Source organism: Alexandromys fortis, unplaced genomic scaffold (genome assembly GCF_014885135.2).
Source record: "Alexandromys fortis isolate MF-2015 unplaced genomic scaffold, M_Fortis_MF-2015_v1.1 scaffold_111, whole genome shotgun sequence".
Taxonomy (NCBI): domain Eukaryota; kingdom Metazoa; phylum Chordata; class Mammalia; order Rodentia; family Cricetidae; genus Alexandromys; species Alexandromys fortis.
In genome coordinates this window covers 993,577-1,014,155 of record NW_026067996.1, presented here as the reverse complement: position 1 = coordinate 1,014,155, position 20,579 = coordinate 993,577, and the positions used below count along the sequence as shown (strand labels likewise).

General features: G+C 51.7%; 1 protein-coding gene across 1 annotated transcript; it reads right to left on the bottom strand.

Moving 5' to 3' along the window:
- Positions 1-1,904: 1,904 nt before the first annotated feature.
- On the bottom strand, positions 1,905-19,863 carry Hdac11 (histone deacetylase 11). Its single transcript, XM_050160316.1, has 10 exons — positions 19,744-19,863; positions 19,059-19,207; positions 17,403-17,503; positions 11,581-11,697; positions 10,939-10,981; positions 8,211-8,287; positions 7,353-7,415; positions 6,702-6,798; positions 4,231-4,409; positions 1,905-3,519 (listed from the first exon to the last, which is right to left on the bottom strand). Coding segments are annotated over exons 1-10 (1,044 nt in total). The 5' UTR covers positions 19,746-19,863; the 3' UTR covers positions 1,905-3,303.
- Positions 19,864-20,579: the final 716 nt, after the last annotated feature.

Here is a 20,579-nt window from a genome sequence, read left to right as displayed (position 1 = left end):
GTTGATGCGTTCATTCCTGTCTTTGAACTCTCTACTAAGGCCCTGTTTGGCTAGATTTGGGGCACCCTGTCAGAATCCCTACAGCTGGGCACTGCTGCTCCTAGCCCAAAGAAGGAGAGCTAACTCCAGAGGGGAGATTCTTTCTTGTTCAGACAGCTTGGTAGCAGGCAGGACACTGTGTTTGGGGTCTGTGGTGATGAGGCTGAGGAGGCCACATCCAGGCAACACTTGCTTCGTGCCAGGTTCTGGTTGCCACCTTTGTCACCCTCCTAGATACACACACAGCTACTCCAACCCTGACAGCTTGGCACAAGGGAGGAGGCTGCCAGAGCCAAGGCCCCCACAGCCGGGCACAGGCCAACAGGACTTCTTGGGTAGTGAGTGAAGCTTTAAAGTCTGCCCAACCCGTGGGCACAGAGGATTCCAACCTCACAAATGGGGTGGCTGGAGGCACTCCTCAGGAGAGTATCCAGTATTAGGGAGTCACATGTGGGCATGGCATCTGAGCCTCTGCGAGCCAAGGGTGCCAAGGTCTTATGGTTTTCTAGGTTCTCTCTCCCCAGGGCCCCGGGGCCTCCAACCAGTCTCTGCCTTTGATCACAGCAGCCCGCCAGCCTCTGCAAGAGTCTACATGTTCTCCTGGGGTTGTTTCCTTCTTATTCCTTATTTCTATTTCTCTAAACTAGGCTCATCTACAGCCAAGAACTCACCATGAAGGCTAGGCTTACCTTGCACTGTCAAATAATCCCACTTCAGCCTCCTGAGTGCTAGGATTACAGGCCCAGCTCTAATGATTTCATGTTCTGTTTACTTAGAGACAAGTTCTCCTGTAACCCAGGCTGGCTTCAAACTTGATTTGTAGCCAAGGATAACCTGGAACTTCTGATTCATCTGCCTCCACCTCTCGAGGTCCAGATTACAGATGAGTAAGACCGCCCTCATTTTATCCAATGCTGGGGTGGAATCCAAGAAATCATGAAGGTCAGGTAGGTTCTCTACCAACTGCATCATAGGCCTCTCCTGGGATAATGTTCAGAGGGCAATTTACACGGCCCCCAAATCTGAGCACCTGCTTCCAGTGGGCATGATGCTTCCGCTAGTACATGTGGCTGGGTGCAGCAGGATGGTGTCTTACGGGAGGCATTTGGACAAGTCTTTCTATAGCCCCCATGATACAAATGAGGAGATAGCTTGCAGACTACTTGAGCTGAGACCTCGGTTCAAATCCCCACTCTTTCACTTCAGGACTTTCATCAAGGAGCTAACCCCTTCCTGCCTGCATTCCTGTACCTATGAGATGCCACCCTGAGCCAACGCCTGGCACCTGTGCAGTTCTGTCAGTGCTAGCCTTTATCCATGCGCTCACACCCTCATGCCCCCTTGGGGTTTCATCCCAGTTCTCATCCAGCTGGGTCACTGGGGCATCCTGGTCTCTCTGACAAGCTGTCGCGTTTCTTCTGTCTTCTCTGCTTACCAGGAGACCCGCCCTGGGACAGCACAGGTCTGTAAGACCCTTCCACCCACTTCCCTAGCTGGGCCCCTTCCACTGTGCAGAGCCACCATCCTAGCCCAGATCTGCCTGCCTGTCACCCGTCACTTCCCCAGATCCCAACCCCAGTGATCTTGTTGCCAGAGATGCCACACCCACTCTGACTATAAGCAGCTTCTACCCTTCACCCTGTAATGGAGGAACCTCAAGCTTTTACAGCTGACAGAACAGGGTTGTAACCCTGCTTGTTGTTCGAAAGACATGTGGTCTGGGGCAAACTCCTCGCCCTCCTTATGGGGCTTCCGTTTCCTTATCTGCTAAAATGGGACTTTTGCTATCCGCAGGCCTCCATCGATAGAGGAAAAAACAACAACCCATCTTGGGCAGCCACCCTGGTTAAGTGTCTGGATTGGTAAATTTTGAATCTTTATTTCCAGTGGTCCTCAGGAGGCAGGACTGTCTACCTCAGAGCACATAAACAACCTGGAGCCTGAATGGCATTCTGACAGAAACTCCACAATGACAAACTGCGCTGTCCCCACTCCCCAGCGTCCTGGGAGAGACCTCCAGTCAGATGAGGAGAGACCATGGCAGAGGGGTGTACTGTGGGGTCTGGTCCAGGTCTGTGGTTTGGACAACTGGTGGCTTTGGCATCCTCCCCACTCCAGCAGAGGGAGTATGAAGGACACCACGGTGGTTGTGGGAATACCCCACATGGTAATGAACATGAGTCCTGTAGCTGGGGCAGATCCAGGGCAGGAGAAAGCCCGGTGGGCTCACATCCTCCTACCCCTGTGCCTTTGGTTAAGTTGGCAATCACTGGCCTGGCTAGGGGTGGGTGCTTTCCTGCCTAGGTCATGGAGAGCCCTGGCTGTCCCCTTCAACGTAAAATGGCCAGAGGGCAGTAGACCTTGGGGCCGCAGACAGAGATGGAAACTGGCACTTTGGATGAGGCCAGTGGAAAGTGTCACCCGGGGTCTATGCAGCCACTGCACTCAAATGTCACCTTCGCTGCCTTCTCTCTAGGAAGTCCCACCTAGGGCTAGCTTGGCCACCAGCCTCCACATGACTCCTACCTGCTGGGCCTCTCTTTCCTCTCCTCTCCATCCTGGTCAGCAGACCCTTAAAAGCTCCAGTTTGGAGGGTCACTACTGAGCTAAGCGTTCCCCCCTAAATTTGCTTCTATGCTGAACAGAGGAGATTACTGCCAAAGTAGGGGCTTTAGGTATCTTCAGTGTCCCACCCTATCACCATAAAGGGGCTTGGAAAAATACAGGTCTGGACCTTGATTTACTGAAGGGAACCCAAACTCGAGAATCCCAGTGTTCTTCCCTAGGCCTCCACATCCTTACCAGGACCGCCTGCCTGTTGGCTGAGAACCCAGCGCCCCCTGGAGGCTGGGTATGGAAACTTTCCTCAGACCCATGGGCACTATCACCCAGCAGGCCCTCTCCATACTGAAGTGAGGGAGTGAACCAACTAGGTCGGGGAAGGTCCATCTTCTGGATGACTTGGACAGCAGGCTGCCCTATCCTAGGGGTTTCTCCCTGAAGCTGGCGCTAAGCTGTCCTCCCTGACTCTTCATGACCTGCCTGCATCCTGCGTGGCATTCCCCCTGGGACTCAGCTCTTCCACCCCAGGGCCCAGAGACCCTCGGGCACCTGGTGGGGAGTGGAGGAGCGGCCAACAAGGCTGGCTCCTGCTCTTCCTGCCCCTCCACGCTCACTGGCAGCTGTCTTCACAGCAACAAACACAGGCGGGTGGGCGGGTGGACGGGATGGGGGACAGGTATGGTAATGCTCTGTGGGTAGCCGTCAGGGCACAGCACAAGGAAGCAGGGGGATGTTGGAGCTGTGTGCCGAGACGCAGGGAAACTCAGGCCCGATGAGCCCCAGGTCATGCAAATTGAGGATGGAGTCGGCGATAATACGGGCTGTTCGCTTCTGGTACCCACCCGAGGTCACCATTAGGATGGGTATATCGTGGGCTCGGACCAACCGGAAAACCACTTCATCTCGCTTCACAATGCCCTGTGGGAAGACAGGGAGGGTAAAGTCAGACAGGCTCGAGTTCCCACGGTGTCGAGAAGGACTATTCTAAGTCTAGCCCTGCTCTGAATTGCTGCTGCTTCAGCCCATCTTCTCCAGACATAAGACTGCCCATATTTTCTGTTGCTGCCAAACCTCAGAGCTTCCCTGCCCCACCATGGCCAGGGCACACAGGTTGGCAGATAGACAAATGCCCAAAATGGCCCCCAGAGTCAAGATTTCTGGGCTGACGGATACATGTCCTAGGTGGCTGTAGGGTCAGTGTTGTGGTTTGAATATGAACTGTCCCTCACAGGCTCATGGGTTTGAACACTTGGTCCCCAACTGGTGATGCTATCTGGGATGGTTCCAGACCTTTAGTTGGAGAGCTTGCTGGAGAAAGTACGCCCACCACTGTAGGTAGGCTTTGACATTATAACTGGGCCCCACTTCCTGTTCTTTCTTTCTACTTCCTGTGTGCACATGCAATGTTGTTTCTCTGACTGTCCAGCTGGCCTTGCGCTCCTGCTGCTATGCCTTCCCCACCATGATTAACCATATTCCCTCAGGAACCATGTGTGAGTCCAACTGAACCTCAAAGCTGCCATGTTTATCAGGGTAATCTATCACAGCAGCATAAGGTAACTAAAACAGTCAGAACATGACCTCTGCTATGGGAAAATCCTCAAGGTGGTCCCCAACGTCAGGACATACCGCTGGGCTGATGGACAGCCCCCCAAGGCGGTCCCCTTCGAGGACGTCCGTGCCTGCGTTGTACACCACCACATCAGGCAGATGCTCCTGGAGGGACCTCCTCACATTCCTCTCCACTTTTTCCAGGTATTCCTCATCTTCTGTGCCCCAGTCCAACTCTACCTTCCGCCTGATGGCCTCTGGGAAAGAGACACAAATAGCCCTGAGTACAAGGCAGGAAAAACAAGGCTGAGGATGGGAAAGATGTGGGGACTTGTTGAAGCTCGTAGCAGGACTGATTCCATCTCAGTCTGGCCTCTCACATCACCAAAGCTGAGTGGCAAAGGGGTGCCCAAGGGAGGGCAGGTGATTAAAGTTGAGACAGTTAGCCTAGAGGGCCTACAGACCTATCCTCAGGCCCTACCAATGCTGGACACACCCTACACGTTCAAGACCAGGCTCCAAGTAGTCCAGAGTCAGCTTAGGCAGAACCAGTGGTGCACTGTGCCATGGTTTTATCTTAAATGTCCCCCAAAGGTCCATCTGTTGCAAGTCCGGTTCACAGCCTATGATACTACTGGTGACTGGACCTTTAAGAGGTTGGACCAAGTGTAGGAAGTGATGCACTTGGGAGTAATATATCAGGACCATGCCTTCTCGTGTGCCTTTTTGCCTTCAGCCATCATGAGGCGAGCTTTGCCCTATCACATGTGTAGCCACAGTGCCCTATAACATGGCAGGCCCAAAGCAACAGGGCCATCTCAACGTAACCAGGACCGAAAGCTATGGGCCAAGGCAAATCTTTGCTCCTCTCCAGCTGTCGTTCAGCTCCACTCCACCGGTGCTGCTGACCCATGGTGCTGGCCTCATCAAAATTATGCTTCGTGTTCTGCCGTCGAGACAGAAGGCTGACAGAGAGCACATTACCTGTGGAGCGGGCAGGCTGCTGATTTTAAATCAGGTCTCAGAGCCTTTGGGTTATGCACTGAGTCCATTTTTGCTGCTTTTAAAAAATATTTTATTATATTTGAATTACAAGCTTATAGAGGTGCATAACACTAGTACAGTGCCTTCAGAGGCCAGAAAAGGGCATCAGATCTCTTGAAGCTGGAACGATAGGTGGTTGTGAGCCACCAGATATGGGAGCTGAAAGCTGAACTCGGCCCATCTTCTTAACCTCATTTTTGGTACCAGGTCATGGGGGTATTGCTGTGACAGACTTTGGGAAGATTGTAATGATTTTTAACCTTGGGCTAGGAAAGCCACTGCGTACTGAATGGCTCAGTGTGCTTTTCTGTGGGGGCTTGGAGGGTAAGACTGGTACTGAATCTTTTCTCCATGAAGGGGCCATGGAGAAAAGCTGAGGATTGGCACCATGTGGCAGGATAAGGGTCCCCGAAGAGAGGCCAGGAGAGGCTATTGGAGTCACAGTGTAGAATCCAGAATTCTGAAGATCTTAGTGCCATGACATGACCACCAAGGTCAGCAGCAGCTGTGGAATGGAGATTGCCTGATCCTAGGATGCAAGCTGTGTATACTGTAGAGGCTGGAGCTGGAGAAGGGGCCTGGGCCCCTCGGAGCCCAGAGGTTGTAGTGAGTCCCAGATGCATTGAACTTCTTCCATTGTTAAGTTTGGTTTTGCTCTGGTCTGACTGTGATTGTGCCCTGGTTCCTCCCTCTCAGAGTAAAATAAAAAAGTGTTTAACTTATTTTGAATTTCTAGGAACCCAGTTATCAGACTGTCGATATTTTCAAGAAACTTTGAAGTGTTAGAGAGACTCAAATTTTGGGAAGATTTTGGCTATTTTAGAGAAACTTTGAAAGAGATTTTGGATGTTTTAAAGAGACTGAATTTTTAAAGTGCTTGAATCTTTAAAGACTGGAGCTTTGAAAAGTTGGGAATTTTGATAAGGTGATATTACTATTAACATACTATCCTGGGTCACATGGGAAAGGAAAGGCTATAGCTGAATGGTGATGTGTTTGTGTGTCAAGATGACAAGGGGTCAATTGTGCTGTGTTGTATTTTGTGGGTGATAACACTCCCGGGCAGGTGGTCCTTGGGTTTAAGAAAAGAAACTGAGCAAGCCAGTAAGTAGCATGGCTTCTGACCCTCATAATGGACTAAATATAGACTGCCCTTCAAGTTGATTATTGTCACGGTCTTTTATTGCAGTCTAGAAATCTAAGACATAAATCTTCTGAGCTTACTTCTGCCACCTTTATGTTTCCTATTGCTCTCTCTCTCTCTCTCTCTCTCTCTCTCTCTCTCTCTCTCTCTCTCTCTCGCCATCTATGCTCATCTCTATTGAGGAGTCCTTGGGTGTATTTCCTGGATGGATTTCTGTGGTCTTGGGGGTTGAGTGACTCTCTCAGGTCTCCATGTGTTTGTGGGTACAGTGGGAGCACCCACTTCCTGGGAATACTGGAGGTAAACGAGGTGGCATAACCATACAAGCACACACTGAAGACAGAGATGGGGCAGAACTTACCTTTAGCAAAGCGGTCCCCAGGGTAGATGTGGCGGTTGTAAACGTCCATGATGTATACACGCCGGTCACCCATGAAGTCTCGCTCATGGCCATTGCCCTGTGGACAGACACAACTGTCACTTCAAGCAGGGGCTCTCGGGAAGGGGGGATCTAGTGTCACACAGCAGAGCTGCACACACTGCGGACATGACCCAGTAGCCTCCTTCAGAACCTGCAGAACCCTGTCTCTCACCCTCTCTGCGAAACAGGGCAGGGTCTGGCCCCACTACCCTCGATGGAACTGGGACTGGAGAACAAAGTGTAAAGGGCTGTGTATGTGTGACTTGGTTTACTTGGAGCAGAGAACGGTCAGGGAGAGCAGTGGAGGGTTTTGAGGAGTCTCCTGCCTGGTGTACAAGTGGTCATCAGGAGGCAGTGAGCCCCCTTGGAGTCAAGGTCAGGAGCACTGAGGAGGAACTGCCACCCTAGCTGGACTGAGCTGCCAACAGGGAAACTAAGAGCAGATTAAACAGACTGAAACACACTTGGGACCGATTCCAGAAGGAGGGCACCCCACAGTGTGGGGCCATTTGATAGAAAGAGGCTGCCAGGGACACTGGAAGGGGGACTCTCACCATGGTAAAGTCCTTGGGCTCCCACAGAGTAACTCACCTGGTGGGCATCAAGATCAATGATGGTAGCCCTGGAGATGCCTTCCACCCGCTCAAACAGGAACTGACAGGGAGAGAGGACATGTGAAGACCAAACAGGCCAGAGGACCCAGCCTTTCAGGACTAAGGGGTTGAGGGGCCAGAAGGACAGTGGGCAAGACATGGCTTTCCCAAGAGCACTGGGGTGCTGGGAGAAGTGTGTGTGTGTGTGTGTGTGTGTGTGTGTGTGTGTGTGTGTGTGTGAGTGAGGCAGGAGTTGGTCAGGAAAGGATCTAGGGGCAGGCAGTATACTATAACCTGAAAGTTGGGTGATCAAATCCTGGATTCTCCAGGAAATGTGGGGTTGACAGATGAGCCCCAATAGTCATGGAATTTAAATCCCCAAAATTAGACTCATTCTATAATGCTCAATCCTAATGCCTCTCCCTCCTCGAGGAGACCTTCACTCAGTTTCCTCATTTGTAATGCTCAAGGGTTCAGTGAGGGGAGGTGGGGAGGTTAGGATAGGAAATCAACAGCAGCTGTGCAGAGTGTCTTGTCTCCTTACCCCTCCTCCCCCTCCTCCTCTTTTCCCTCCCTCCTGCAGCCATGCCCTTATTCCTGTCCAGAAACCTGCTTGTCCCTCCTCCCACTTCCAACAGAGGCTCCCTCCTGCCACAGACAGGTTTCTAGTGGCAGGAATGTGCCAGACTCAGTTTGAGTCCTGGCCAGGTTGAGCAGCTAGGGATGTCCTTGTCCTTCTCCACTGTGAGGAGGCCCCTCACCGCTGTGAGCCTGCTTCCCTTCCCTGGAGTGTGTGGTAAGCTATGGGAAGCTACGGGAGGACTTTAGAAGTAAGGTACTGCAGGTTCAGACACACCTTGATAGCTAATGTAATGTCTGCATAGGCACAGAAGCCTCCTCCACGGTCACTGGAACAGTGGTGGAAGCCGCCACCTGTAGGAAGGTAGATGGTGGCAATGGTCAGAGTCAGGGCCAAGTGCCCTCTAGTCCCTACCATGCCCTCGTCCCCTTCCTGTTGGAATTCCAGTTGACCAAGTGAACAGAACACCAGGGCATATCACCACTGCAGGCCAAGAGGCACCTCCATGTCATATCTGCAGGGTAAAAGGGCCAGCTGAAGAAACCCACCCTGACTCTGAAACCAGAGCCAGTAAAAGAAACAGTTTAGTCCTGAACCCAGTACCTAAGAAATCCACCCTGACTCTGAAACCAGAGCCAATGAAAGAAATATGCACTGGCCCCCAAACTAGAGCCAAAAAGAAAAAAAAAGAAAAAAAGAAAGAAAAGAAACAGTTTGGCTCTGAAACCAGAGTCAACTCTGCCACTGATGAACTGAACACAAAACCAACCAATCCCTGAGCATGAAACCAACCAATCCCTGAGCATGAAACCAACCAATCCTTGAGCATGAAACCAACCAATCCTTGAACAGGAAATCTAACACACTGACTCTGAACCCAGAACCAATGAAAGAAACACGTTAGCCCTGATCCCAGAACCAAACAAGCGCATCCTGACTCTGAAACCAGAACCAAAGAAACATACTTTGGTCCTAGAACAAGAACCAGTGAAGGAAATTTGCCTTAGCCTTGACAACAGAGCCAAAAGGTTAAGAAGGGACAGTGAAAGAAACCAGAGCCAACACTGTCCCTGATCAACTGAACATGAAGCAACCAAGCCCTGGGTAGAAAATCTGGGAAAAGCCCTGGGAAAACTGTGCTCATAAGAAGCCCCCCTGCCTGTTCAGTTGGGGGCTGTCCTTTTCCACCCTGGCAGAAGCAGCTACTTTCCTGGACTCCTTCCCAAATAATTCTCTTTCTTAAAAGAGCTTTAGGTGAAGATCTGTCGCCTTCTTGGAGCAGAAGAACCTTTGCTGAGACATTCCCTTAGGGAGTCCCAGTAGAGAAAAACAGAAACAGTTACATCTGCTGGGAAACTCCCTTGGGAGTGGAGCAGGAAAAGTAACTTGTCACTTGATCCGAGATTTCTACATTTTCACAGGGGTTTTCCCTTTAGTAGAGAGAAGCAGAAGAAGGAAAATCTTGGACTGGAGCAGATGAAATGGATGTTCCTTTAGGGGGACCCAACAGAGCTCAGCTGCTCTTTCTAGGAAAGGAGCAGGATTGTTACATCCTGCAGGGCACCCCCCACTGCACCCCAATTTCAGTATAGCCTGACTTCCCAACAGGTCAGGATATCTTTCCCTCCAGAGCTGCAACACAACAGCCACCTCACCCCACAGAAAGGGCCCCTCCCACAGAGACTACGTCAGCCAGCTGAACTGCCCTTAAGCTTCCATGCCAGGAAGGGGCAGCTCTAGCAGGCTTGTCATGGACCCAGATTCTCCTAGTGGTGGACAGAAAAGACTGGGAAGAATACCTTCTGCTGTCCACAGTTGTCCCTGCCATCCCCAACCCTGAGACACAGTCTGGGAGCCCTTTTTGATTCGGACCGAAGAGAGGCTGTTGTAAGTTTTCTGCTAGAACGGCTATTAAGCTGCTACTGCCCCCTGTATTCCTGGAGACCCAGGATTATAGGAACCTTCTAAAATGGGGATCCAAAACTACCCCACCCCTGCAGTGGAAGTGGGGCCATGCAGACAAAGGGCTTGCTTTACCCCTGGGACTCCTAATGGCATGGGCTTGCCCAAGCCTCTCTATAGCCCAGAAGAGAGCTCCATCTCACCAGTACCTCTTACATGAGCTGCTCAGGCACAGAGAAGATCAACAAGTTTTCCGGAGAACACAACCAGAAATAGCAGCACCATCCGTGATCAGGACTCAGATGCTCAACTTTGAGCAGGCCCTAGTTTCCCTTTTAGAAGTGGCCCTTCATGAACTGGGAACCATGTTAAAGGCACGCAGGGTATGAATCAGCCAAGTGTTTGTGTGACTGGATATCTTAACACCACGGCTATGCCAGGTCTAATGTTGAACACCCGATAATGCAAGCAAGAGAAAACATGGCCACCTCCATGCAGAATTCACAAAAAGGGCTCAGGGTCTGCTACAGACCAACGTGCCCAAGCCAGCACCTTCTCACTATGTTCAATTCCTCACAAGATAACGATACCACAGCAAAGTAAAGGCTGCCGAGGAAAAGGTTCTTCAGCTGTCAAGGACTGTGAAGACAGACGTGCAAGGGCCACAAAGAGCCCACGGAGCTGGGGAGCACAGTTCTCAGAGCCCCTGGGGCGGCACCAAACCTGGCATATCCATTCACATGACTAAGCCCTAGCCACTGGCCTAGACCCCAGAAGGATTGAGTCTTTCAGGAGACCAACATGGAAGCAACTGATTCACACAGACATGCTCAGGGGACCTGCCCAGGACCTCTCAAAGGGACGGCACAGGCTCTCTGGGTAGGAGAGGACTCCCTATCATTGGAAATCAGTACATGTTAGGCAGGGGCATTCTCAGAACAATATTCCTCAGCAGATAGAAACTGGCCGGGGCTTCACAGGAATAAAAAGGCTGAATACTCATTTTCAGGCTACTGACTGGCTCTGGGGGCTTTCCTGTCCCTCTGCCCCCACACCCTTTCCAGCTCCACCAGGCTAGCCATTCTGAAGTCCCACTACTCACCAACATTGATGGCCCAGCCTCGTTCCACAGCCAGCTTCCCCGCCTTTGGAAAAAGCAGAGGGTAGGAGTTCAGGCCTAGCCCTGAGGCAAGCATGCATTCACTTCTTCAGTACAGCTCTGGGACAAGAATAGGTCCCGGGAGGAACCAGGCGACACTCTCCCCATCCCTCAGAAGACCAGCTGCAAATTTTATCTGGCCAACGGGGGGGGGGGGGGGGGGGGGGGGGGGGGGGGAAGAGACAGACAGCCCAGCAGGAGAAGGGTTTGGGACGGCCCTCCTGGTTTTACAAAGAAAACATCAGAAATTCAAGTGAGGTGAACTGAGGATTTCCCTGTGGCTTTCGAGTGGAAAAGAGACGGTTTGCTTGTGGAAATATCATAGGCAGGTGGCTGAATCCCACAGGTGTTCAGGGCGAGTGTTAATACAAAATGTGGCAGTGTCAGGGCACTGGCCATGGCTGGGACAGACCTCACTGACTGAGACACACAGTGTCCGTCGGCCAGCTTTCCAGTCTGCGACTACTGTAGAATATACTTCTGCTGGGTTACACACACAGCAACTCAAATTGTTATTAGGTGGGGAAGGACACTACAGGGCAAAGTGGGGTGGGGGCCAGGAGCTGCACACCCCACCCAGCCTACCATGATGGTGCCTCCAGTTTGGGTCCGCAGGGGTCTCAGCACCTTCCTCTGCACAAGGAAGTTGGGGAGAAAGATAACCGGGGGTATCTCGGTGATGGTAGCCACCACGAAGGACCACTGTGGAAAGAGACATGGAAGTCAAACTTGGTGCCAGACCTGGGCATGGCGGCTCCCTGCTCTGCATACTATCTTTGTTGGGGAGGGATAGCTGTGAGCCACCTTGGTACTCCCAGCTTTGATCTAAGCACAATGAAGTTGATGTCGGTGTTCTTGGCACTCTTCTGCCCTCTTGTGTCCGTAAAAAGAACTGCAGGTTGCTCTAAGGCTTAGCCTCCATGTGGCTTCTCAGCTCCCCACTGCCCAGCAACTACCAGGACAGTGGCTCTGGTGCCAAGTGCCAGCAAGCACTTCCCAAGTACTTAGGACCTGTAAGTCACGCAGGTGGGCTTGAAGTCTTGTCTTGTGCTGGGACACTTATAGCCATGGCTAACAAGCCAGCTGGTGCAGTGATCCATCTTCATGGGAAGGAGAGGGCCTTGTGGAGAAGGCAACATCTACAAAAGGTAAACAGTGAGCAAGAGTTCCCAGATGCAGACATTGGGCCAAAGAGGCAATTTAGGGCAAAGCACTGAGTTCAGGAATGACAGAATCTAGGCACAGCAGGGCAGGCTAAATAAGTTTCTCCAGTCGTGTTCATGACCTGGTCTCCTAACACAGCCTACTTTCAGAAACACAGGAAAACCAAAACCAGAACTGAAAACTCATAGGGCCCCCGAGTTCCACATCCAGCTGCTGGGAGCTACTTTGGTGCTTTACTTTTTTCAAGCAGGTGACTCCAATCCTTTCTGCAGGGCATTGTAGAAGCCTGACTGGATGCGTCTGACGCTCTCTACTGTCCTTTTTCTTTTACTTTTGTTGGAGACCTGATCTCTCTACATATCCCTGGATGTCCAAGTATGATGTAGACCAGGTTGGCCTCTAACTCAAAGAGATCGCCTGCCTTTGCCTCCTGAATGTTTCAATTAAAGTGCCACTTTATAATAATAATAATAATTATTATTATTTTATAGACAGTTGTTTTTTGCTTTCCCCAGGGGATAACTTCTTGGCCAAGATCCACTGGGACTCCAGTCCCATGTGTAATGGAGTCATATGTACATGGAACCTGGGCACATCCTCATACATAAATCATGCCTAGATTGCCTATGACACAGGTTGTATTACCACTCTGAGAGAAGTTTATGCCACGGTTTAGGGAGTAAAACAAAAAAATTGTATGTTAAGATGGATGCAATATTCTTTTTAGAATATTCTCTAAATTTCTAGAGAATGGCTTGTTGGGCCTGAGAGCAAAGGGCATATATATATATATTCTTTCCTGTATTTATGAGTCAATTGAGCTAAAGGTGGTATGGTAGTGCATGGCCACCATCCCGGGCTGGGATGTAGAGGCAGAAGAATAAGGAGTACAGGGCCAACCTTGGCTACACAAGACCCTGACTCAAAGGACAAAACAAAAATACATGTTTAATTAGAATCTCATGCCTCAGTTACTTCAGGCGTATTTCAAATGCTGGCCAGCCACCGTGGCCAGTGGTGGGATGGAGCAGATCTCGGATGTGCCAATCATGATAGCTTTATCAGGCAGGACTGTTGGTGACCGAATAAAACATCGGAGCGGGGCATCCTGTGGCTCTGGGAGAAGAGGAAGAAAGGGCTTGGCAGAGTGGGCTGTGGGCCAGGGAGATGGTAGTTACAGTGGGGGTGAGTGGGTATGGGGTCTCACAGTGGCGCTGACATAGGACAGGGGGAGCAGCAGAAGACAGGGCAACTGAGAAGGGCACTGGTGTAGAGGGGGCAGCACGGGACAGATACGATTATCTGGGATGTGCGGCAGGATAGCCAGAGGACAGCCAGATTGTTCAGGCAGAGCCCACCCAGAATGCCTTGGGACTAACTTGGTCAGGGCAAGGGCTTAGGGATGGTCGGGTTGGACGCAGGGTCAGGACAGGGCTTTCAAGTCAATCTGGGTTCTGCCTCAGCTGTATGCCTCTGTGCCTGCCTCCTTATCTGCAGAGCAGGGTCTGGAATGAGGGTGTAACTGTGGAGCCCTGCTGCAGAGGCCTGTCCCCTCCTCGCTGCTCAGAGGCTGTACCAGGTCTGCATACCGCCACCAGCACACGTGTGTCACTATTCAAGGTTACATGACATCTGTGTCTATCCCCTTCAGAGGGGTACCATCAATCCAATCTAAATCAAAACTACTGGCCCTCTCAGGAGGCCAAACTCGAAGACCATGAGCTCAGACCAACCTTGTCTCAAAATTAAAAGTTTTTTAAATTATTTTTTTTAAAGGGGGGAGATTGATGGAGTGGCTTAGTAATTAAGTGCTTGCCTAGGTTTGCTCTTCAGTATGGAGAAAATAAAATTAAATAACCACAAAGGAAAAAACCCTAAACTCACAGGGACCCCTGGGTTCTGTTATTCTCTTGCACTGCCAATCAAGCTAATTCAATGCTTTGTGCATCAAAATATCCTGGTTCAATGTCTTCTTGAGCTCCCCCCCACTTCTCTCGCTTCTGCTATTTGTTATTTTGCTTTTGGTTGCCATAAGCTCATTCACTCAAACTCATAACTATGCTCGATCTTTTCGTGGAACAGAAACGGAGGATGTATACCCCAAATAACTGAAACTGGGTATTCAAACAAATATGTATGGGCGTATCCATAGCAACACTACCGATGATAGCCAAAATGGAGAAATAACTCACATGTATATAAACTAATGGATGATACAGCACGTGGTAGAGTATTACGTGTCCAAGAAGAGGGATGTGGAGCATTTGTGCATGGCTTGGTGACAAGGCGCTTGCCTTGCATACTTAAGCTCTGAATCCCAGCCACACTGGGAAGGAGAATGCGTGGCACCTGCCCAGTGTGAGGTGTAGTGAGGCAAGCCAGACAGCAAAGCGCACACACTGCTTGATTCCATCTGTATAAAGTTGGGTACAAAGTACGAGAGTCTGTGGAGGCACACTAGAGAGGGGCGGTGACCGGGCAGAGGGCAGGGAGGACCAAGTGCTCTGTAGGGTCAGGGTTTTCTTTCAGGGTGATCATGACATCACATGGTGGATGATGGAAATGCTGCTTTAAGACGGTGGATTGTGTCATATGTAACTAACCACATTTTTATTTAAGAAAAGTAGAGATGGGCGTCTTAGGGGAAGAACCAACAAAGTCAAAGTCCCAGGTTCTCATTCCCCATAGCCTCTCCCTGAGGTTTGCCTCCCTCCCTCTCACAGTGCCTTTGGACTTGTGGCCCCTACTTAGACTACCTTCCCTCACTCCAGGCCTGCTGGCCTCACTGTCCTCCACACCCTACCTCACTGTCCCCCTTTCTGTGAGCACTTGGCGCCTGTTCATCTAGTTATGTTTCTTCTCTGCTCTCCATTGGAGAGGTACTTGGTCTCTGCTTCCATCCCTTCCCTGCAGGACCCAGAACAGTGCATGCTGGTAATGAACGTGATGATGATGGGGCTCATCAGACATCAGGCTGTTTCAGCTCTGACCTGCTCCCAGGGCACAGCCCTAGAGCTCACAGCAAGGAAGGGAACAGTGCTCATGCTGACAAGATGTGACCCATCATGGGTCCAGCCCCGGGGTGTGCACACAGCTGGTGCTCCTGCACCAATGTTATCTTCCTCTTTGGGGGCCCTGCTCATTAGGATGGAAGGCCACGCAGTCCAGGACCAGGGATGAAGGCTAGGGCAGGTGTGTGCACAGAGTAGATGAAGCAGGGGAGAAGGGTATAGACAGACCCGAGAACAACTATGAGAACCCTGAAGGGACCTGCCGGACACCGCTTGGGATGTCTATAGCAGAGGAAAAGGACAGATGATGCAGACATGGGTGAGAGAGCTGTGGCACTGGATAACGAACAGGTCTCGCCTGAGTGTCAACAGCACCTCACCCATCACTCCCCAGCTGCAAACTTGTTCATAGTACTCAGGATAAAATCCATGCTTCCTCCTCAGCTAGCCAGACCTAATGTAGCCTTGGGCTGGCTAGCCAGGCCACACAAGACCTGGTATATTATAAAAGTTATGTTTCTCCCTTTGTTCTGGCTACCAGGGAGCTCCGAGCCCAATGTTGTTACCTCTTCATCATTTTGGTGAACCCCTATGTTACGCTGATATAGCTAAGTCCTCCTACTCCGGTCTCACTTTCTGTTTGGGACTCACAGACTACACTGCTTCCAGATTTTGGGACCAAAACTAGACAGGCAGCCTGCCTTGTAAGTTTCCCTGAAGGTTTTATAAACGGGTGGGATCCTGGTAACCCCCTACCAGCCCCAGCCTAATCCCAGCCCCATGCTTGGTCTCTTCCTGTCCAAACTCAGAGTATCTACCCCTGCCTTCCCCTCTCTGTCTGCACTCCTGGCCAGGCTCCTGGGCTGTGCACTAACCACACATGTCTGGGCCCCAGGAAACCAGGGCAGCCAGGCACTGGGCTTCCGGCCAACGCCTCACACCTCTCTCCTGGGAGCCTGGGTGCAGCCTCTTCCTGGCAATCTTTTGTGAGCTCACACTGCCATGGCTCATCTAGAATTCTCACAGCTCAGGCCATGGTTGGACAGGTAAGAGTCCTGAACAGATGCCTACAAGGGTTCTCCCCACACTTAGCCAGCGCTCCCCAGTAATGACCTTGAGCAGGCACAGCCCACTTATGAGCCAAGGTCTTTCCAGACAGAGTGAAGGGGCCTGTTGACTTCTGACCTCTGTGGAATCCTGAGTTCAAGATGACTCTAACAGGAAGCCTGGGGTCAGGGCTCCCACACTCTGAAGCAGAGAATCAATAGCACCCTGATGCACCCCCAGCCAGGGAGGGCTGGCAGTCATGGATTCTGACACAGGATCCCACGCCAACCTGCCACATAAATATGTACTAAAGACCCAGCTCCCAACAGGAGCTTGCAGTGACCTCCTGTACCAAGAAGCCATGGGCAGACAGTGGTAGTCCAATGTGGCCTGCATGTGGGATTTAAGAACCTTACAGTTAGCACATTTGGAATCAGAGTAGGCAGCTGGGGTATGGCTCAGTGATAGGGTGCTTGCCTAATATGTGTGAGTCCCTCAGTTCAATCCCAACAACCATAAAAAATAAAAAACCACCCATACCCCAAAACCCCAAAGCAAAAAAAAATAGAAAGAAATCCGAGAATATCATTTAATAATCAGCATGTGGCTTCTCTTGGAAAAGCGGGCACTGCAGTCATGCTGGGTCCCACTGTGTGGCAACCAACCACATGACCCACGTGGGAGGGAAAGATCTACAATTCACCCCATACACCTCCACCTTCCCCCCACCCAGGTCTTTATCCCCTGCTGGACCCTGGGGAGTTTCATACCCATTGTTAGTCCAAGAGTTTACATTTACAAGAAGTCCTTAGACTAGCATCTCAGCCCACTCCAAAAACAGGCCACAGTAAGGTGGCCTCAGTGGACAGGACAAGGGCTGGTGTCCCCCTCCCACTAAAGTAATCCCAGAAAGGGCCCCTGAGGCCTGTCCAGGGCACAGGCTGAAAGTCACTGACATGCCCAAATCCTCTGAGGGGTTCTGTCTGCACCTCCCTGTTTTCACAAACCCTGAAGATGGGGAGCTAACTACCCACAGATACACCTTCCTACAGTCCCTCCGTATCTTAGGAACTAGAGACTCCCATGTCTCTCTGGGCTAGGGGCAGGAGTAGGTTCCCCTAAATCCAAGCTGCCCCTCCTCCAGTCACTGCGCCTGTCCAAAGCCCATAAATCCCTGTACTGTACCTTCAGCTCGTTGAGATAGCGCCTCGTATGCACCACTAGCAGGTCCTCCTCCGAGGCCTCCCGCGCCTCCACCAGCATGCCGTCCGACAGCAGCTTCTCTTCTGGAACCACAGAGCAAGCCCCTGCTCCCTTTCTGCTGACTCTCAGGGCCAGGTGTTGCCCCTAGGTCCTCCCCAGGCTGCACGCTGGCCTCTGGCAGCCCCTCAGCACACAATGAACTTGTGGGTATTCTGAGAATGGCTGCCTCCCTAGGCCAGTGTGGCCAGTGACTAGGTCCTCTGCCTCTAGGTGTTGAGCTTGGAACATACAACAGTCTCCATATTTTCTGTGTTGCTGACAGTCACCAGGTAAACTTAGGTACAACTGGATGACTTCCAGAAGCAAGTGGCACAAGGAACAGGAATGCTCTCAAGGGAGAAAAGGCTCTTAGCAACTCTCCCTCAACAGGTGGCTTAGGACATCATGCCTCTCCTCAGCCTCTGTCTGAGCCTTGCTCAAGGGGGATCCTTGCTAACCAAAGAAGAGCGGTGGTTCACAGGCAGAACAAGCCAGAGTCAAACAACTGCTGCTTTCAGAGCACTGCCTTTCTTCTGGAACCTTCTATTTATGGCAAGTGAAACTGCCTTTTCCCACATTGATGACACAAGATTCCTTTTTAAAATAAATTTAAGTTAAAAAAATCCCAAGGTTAGGTCATTTAAAAATATGCAAAAACACAGGAGTAGCTGGTACAGGGGACATCAGAATGTCTGAGAGGCTTGAAGATGTCTAGTATCTGCCAAACATGCTTACCAAAAACTCAGCTCATTTTGCAAAAGAAACTGAGGCTAAGAGAAAGCACAGCCCCAGAGTACTGGGTCGTGATGTTCTGGTTCTAGAGAAATCAGAATCTAGGATCTATTTTCAGTGAATCAACCTGTCCCATTCACTTCTACACACACATTCCGGCAGCTGCTCCCTTCCACAGCATTCCATGACCTTTGACACCTCTAGACTCAGCTCCCTTCCTGTCAGGGCCTCTAAAGAGCTTGCTCTGTGGTCCTGCCTCCCATCTTCCCTCATCTTCAGGGGAATAGGAGCAAAAGGGCCTGGTTGCTCGCTCCCAGCTGAGGGAGATGAGGGACCCTTCTTTTGAGGTAGGAATCCAGCCTGCAGAGTGTGTACCAGCAGGAAACCACTTGTGCGGGCAACAGATGCGCAAGGCTAGCGTCCCAGGCTCACGCCAACACCACACATCATCTGCATGCTCTCTACTCTGTTTCCCTTTGGATGCTCAGGCTGGTACCTACTGCAGAGGGGAAAGCTGTACCACTTGCCACAGATAGAAGGCCACCAGAGGGACAAAAACAAATCCAACAGAATGGCTGTGTTATCAATGTCTAACTTGGTACTATTTTCTGCACGATGCAGAGGTGGGGACCTGCTCTAGATTTTTAGGAAGGGAGATGAGGACTAGATCTAACTGGAGAGACTATGAGACATGGTCCATTTGTGCTTAGCAGCCTGCCTGCAAAGGCCCTTTAACAGCAGGGCAGAAGGCAGATAAGGATGAGGATGGGGAGAAGAAATGGAGGATGCAAGTCTGAGGGGTGGTAAGGATAGGGAGCTGGAGGGGGCAGATGCAAGTCTAGCGGGGGCAGGAAGGGACTTTCTTACCTTTCAGGAAGTTGATCACCTTGCCCCATTTTCCAGCATCAAAGGGGTGCAGCTTCTCCAGGCCCATGAAAGTGATGTTGTAACGTGGCGAGTACACGATGGGCCAGCGTTTCTCTGGTACATGCTGGTACAGCTGTGTTGCGTGCGGCCTTCAGTGTGTAGAGAGACAGACGCAGATATGGAGGGCGGCCTCCTTGTGGAAAGCAGTCTTCCCTTCCCCATTCACGCCAGGAGGTCACAACACCAACAAGTATGAAAACAGCTCTTCCCTGAACCCTGACTGGCTTTGCCTAAACCCGCCGCCAACACAGTCCTCACAGCAGCTCTGGGGACCAGGTGTGCCCAAGGTCACATGCCAGTGCCAGGTGTATTCAGCAGTGCGGGCGCCAAGGCCCAAGGCCTGCACCGGGGAAGGCGGGATGAGGGTGGTGGAATGTGGCTGTCTCACGAGTCAGCTCACGCATCTGCGAAGCTGGGGACAAAATGTGCTGCGGGGGAGAGGACGTCGATTGCGATTGCAGGAGGCTGTGCCCTGGTTGCAGATCTGCAGCCCACAGCGGTGCCCTGGGGAGGTGAGACCCACCATTCGCCCTCCCTGTCTCCCATTCCGCCCCACCTGTCCCGCCGCACCCACGGGGACCCCCAACACCCGGGCTTGGCCCCATGCGCGACCCCGCACACTCACATCCCGCAGCCGGCCCTGCCTGCTCCGGCCGCCACTCCGCACGGGGAGGGGTAGGAGGGGTGCAGTGGGCGGACCCGGCGCAGAACACGCCTCCGTGGCACTGGGAACTGGGGGTGGAGCTCTGGCCTGCAGCTGCGTCACAGAAACCAGACCCGCGCCGGCCAAGGAGAGGCATCCAATGGGGGTCCCGCCTAGGGGGTGTGGTCATGCGCAGCTCCGCCCGCATTCCCAGGGTAGAAATAAGCCCACGTTAGCTTAGGCGGTGTGAGCACGAGTATTTTTGCGTTTTTCGCGCCTCTGGCCTCAGTGTGGAGGTGGAGGGTATGTTCTGGACCTGCCATCCCCGGTGCATGTTTCCTCCTGTGGTGCAGCCGTCCACTCCTGTACCATCTGTGGCGTTTTCACCTTGGTATAATCACTCCCCACTTGTCATAACATTCCTTGAACCTCAGTTTCCCTATCTGTAGAACAGGCCTGGTGATCCCGTCTTTAGGGTACAGTTCTGTATATTTGAACATTTCATTTCTCCTGTCTCAGTTCCTCCTATATCCTTACCCTGGAAGTTTGCCGACAGTTGGGGGTGTCCGTGTGGCTGGAACCTGGGAGGAAGCCCCAACAATAGCGCCCAGAAGAAAAGACAATGGGCCTCTGTTGGCCCAGCTGTCTCCAGCAACCAAACAGAGGCAGCTGACCAGAGGACTGCCAGGAGCTAGAATGGCAGCTGGGAGTCCAGGGGCTCCAGGGTCACGTGAAGGGAACCAACAATATTTTTGTTGTTGTTTTTTAGGGGGTGGGGGCAGCGTGCCAGTGTGTATGCGTAGATCAGAAAACAGCGC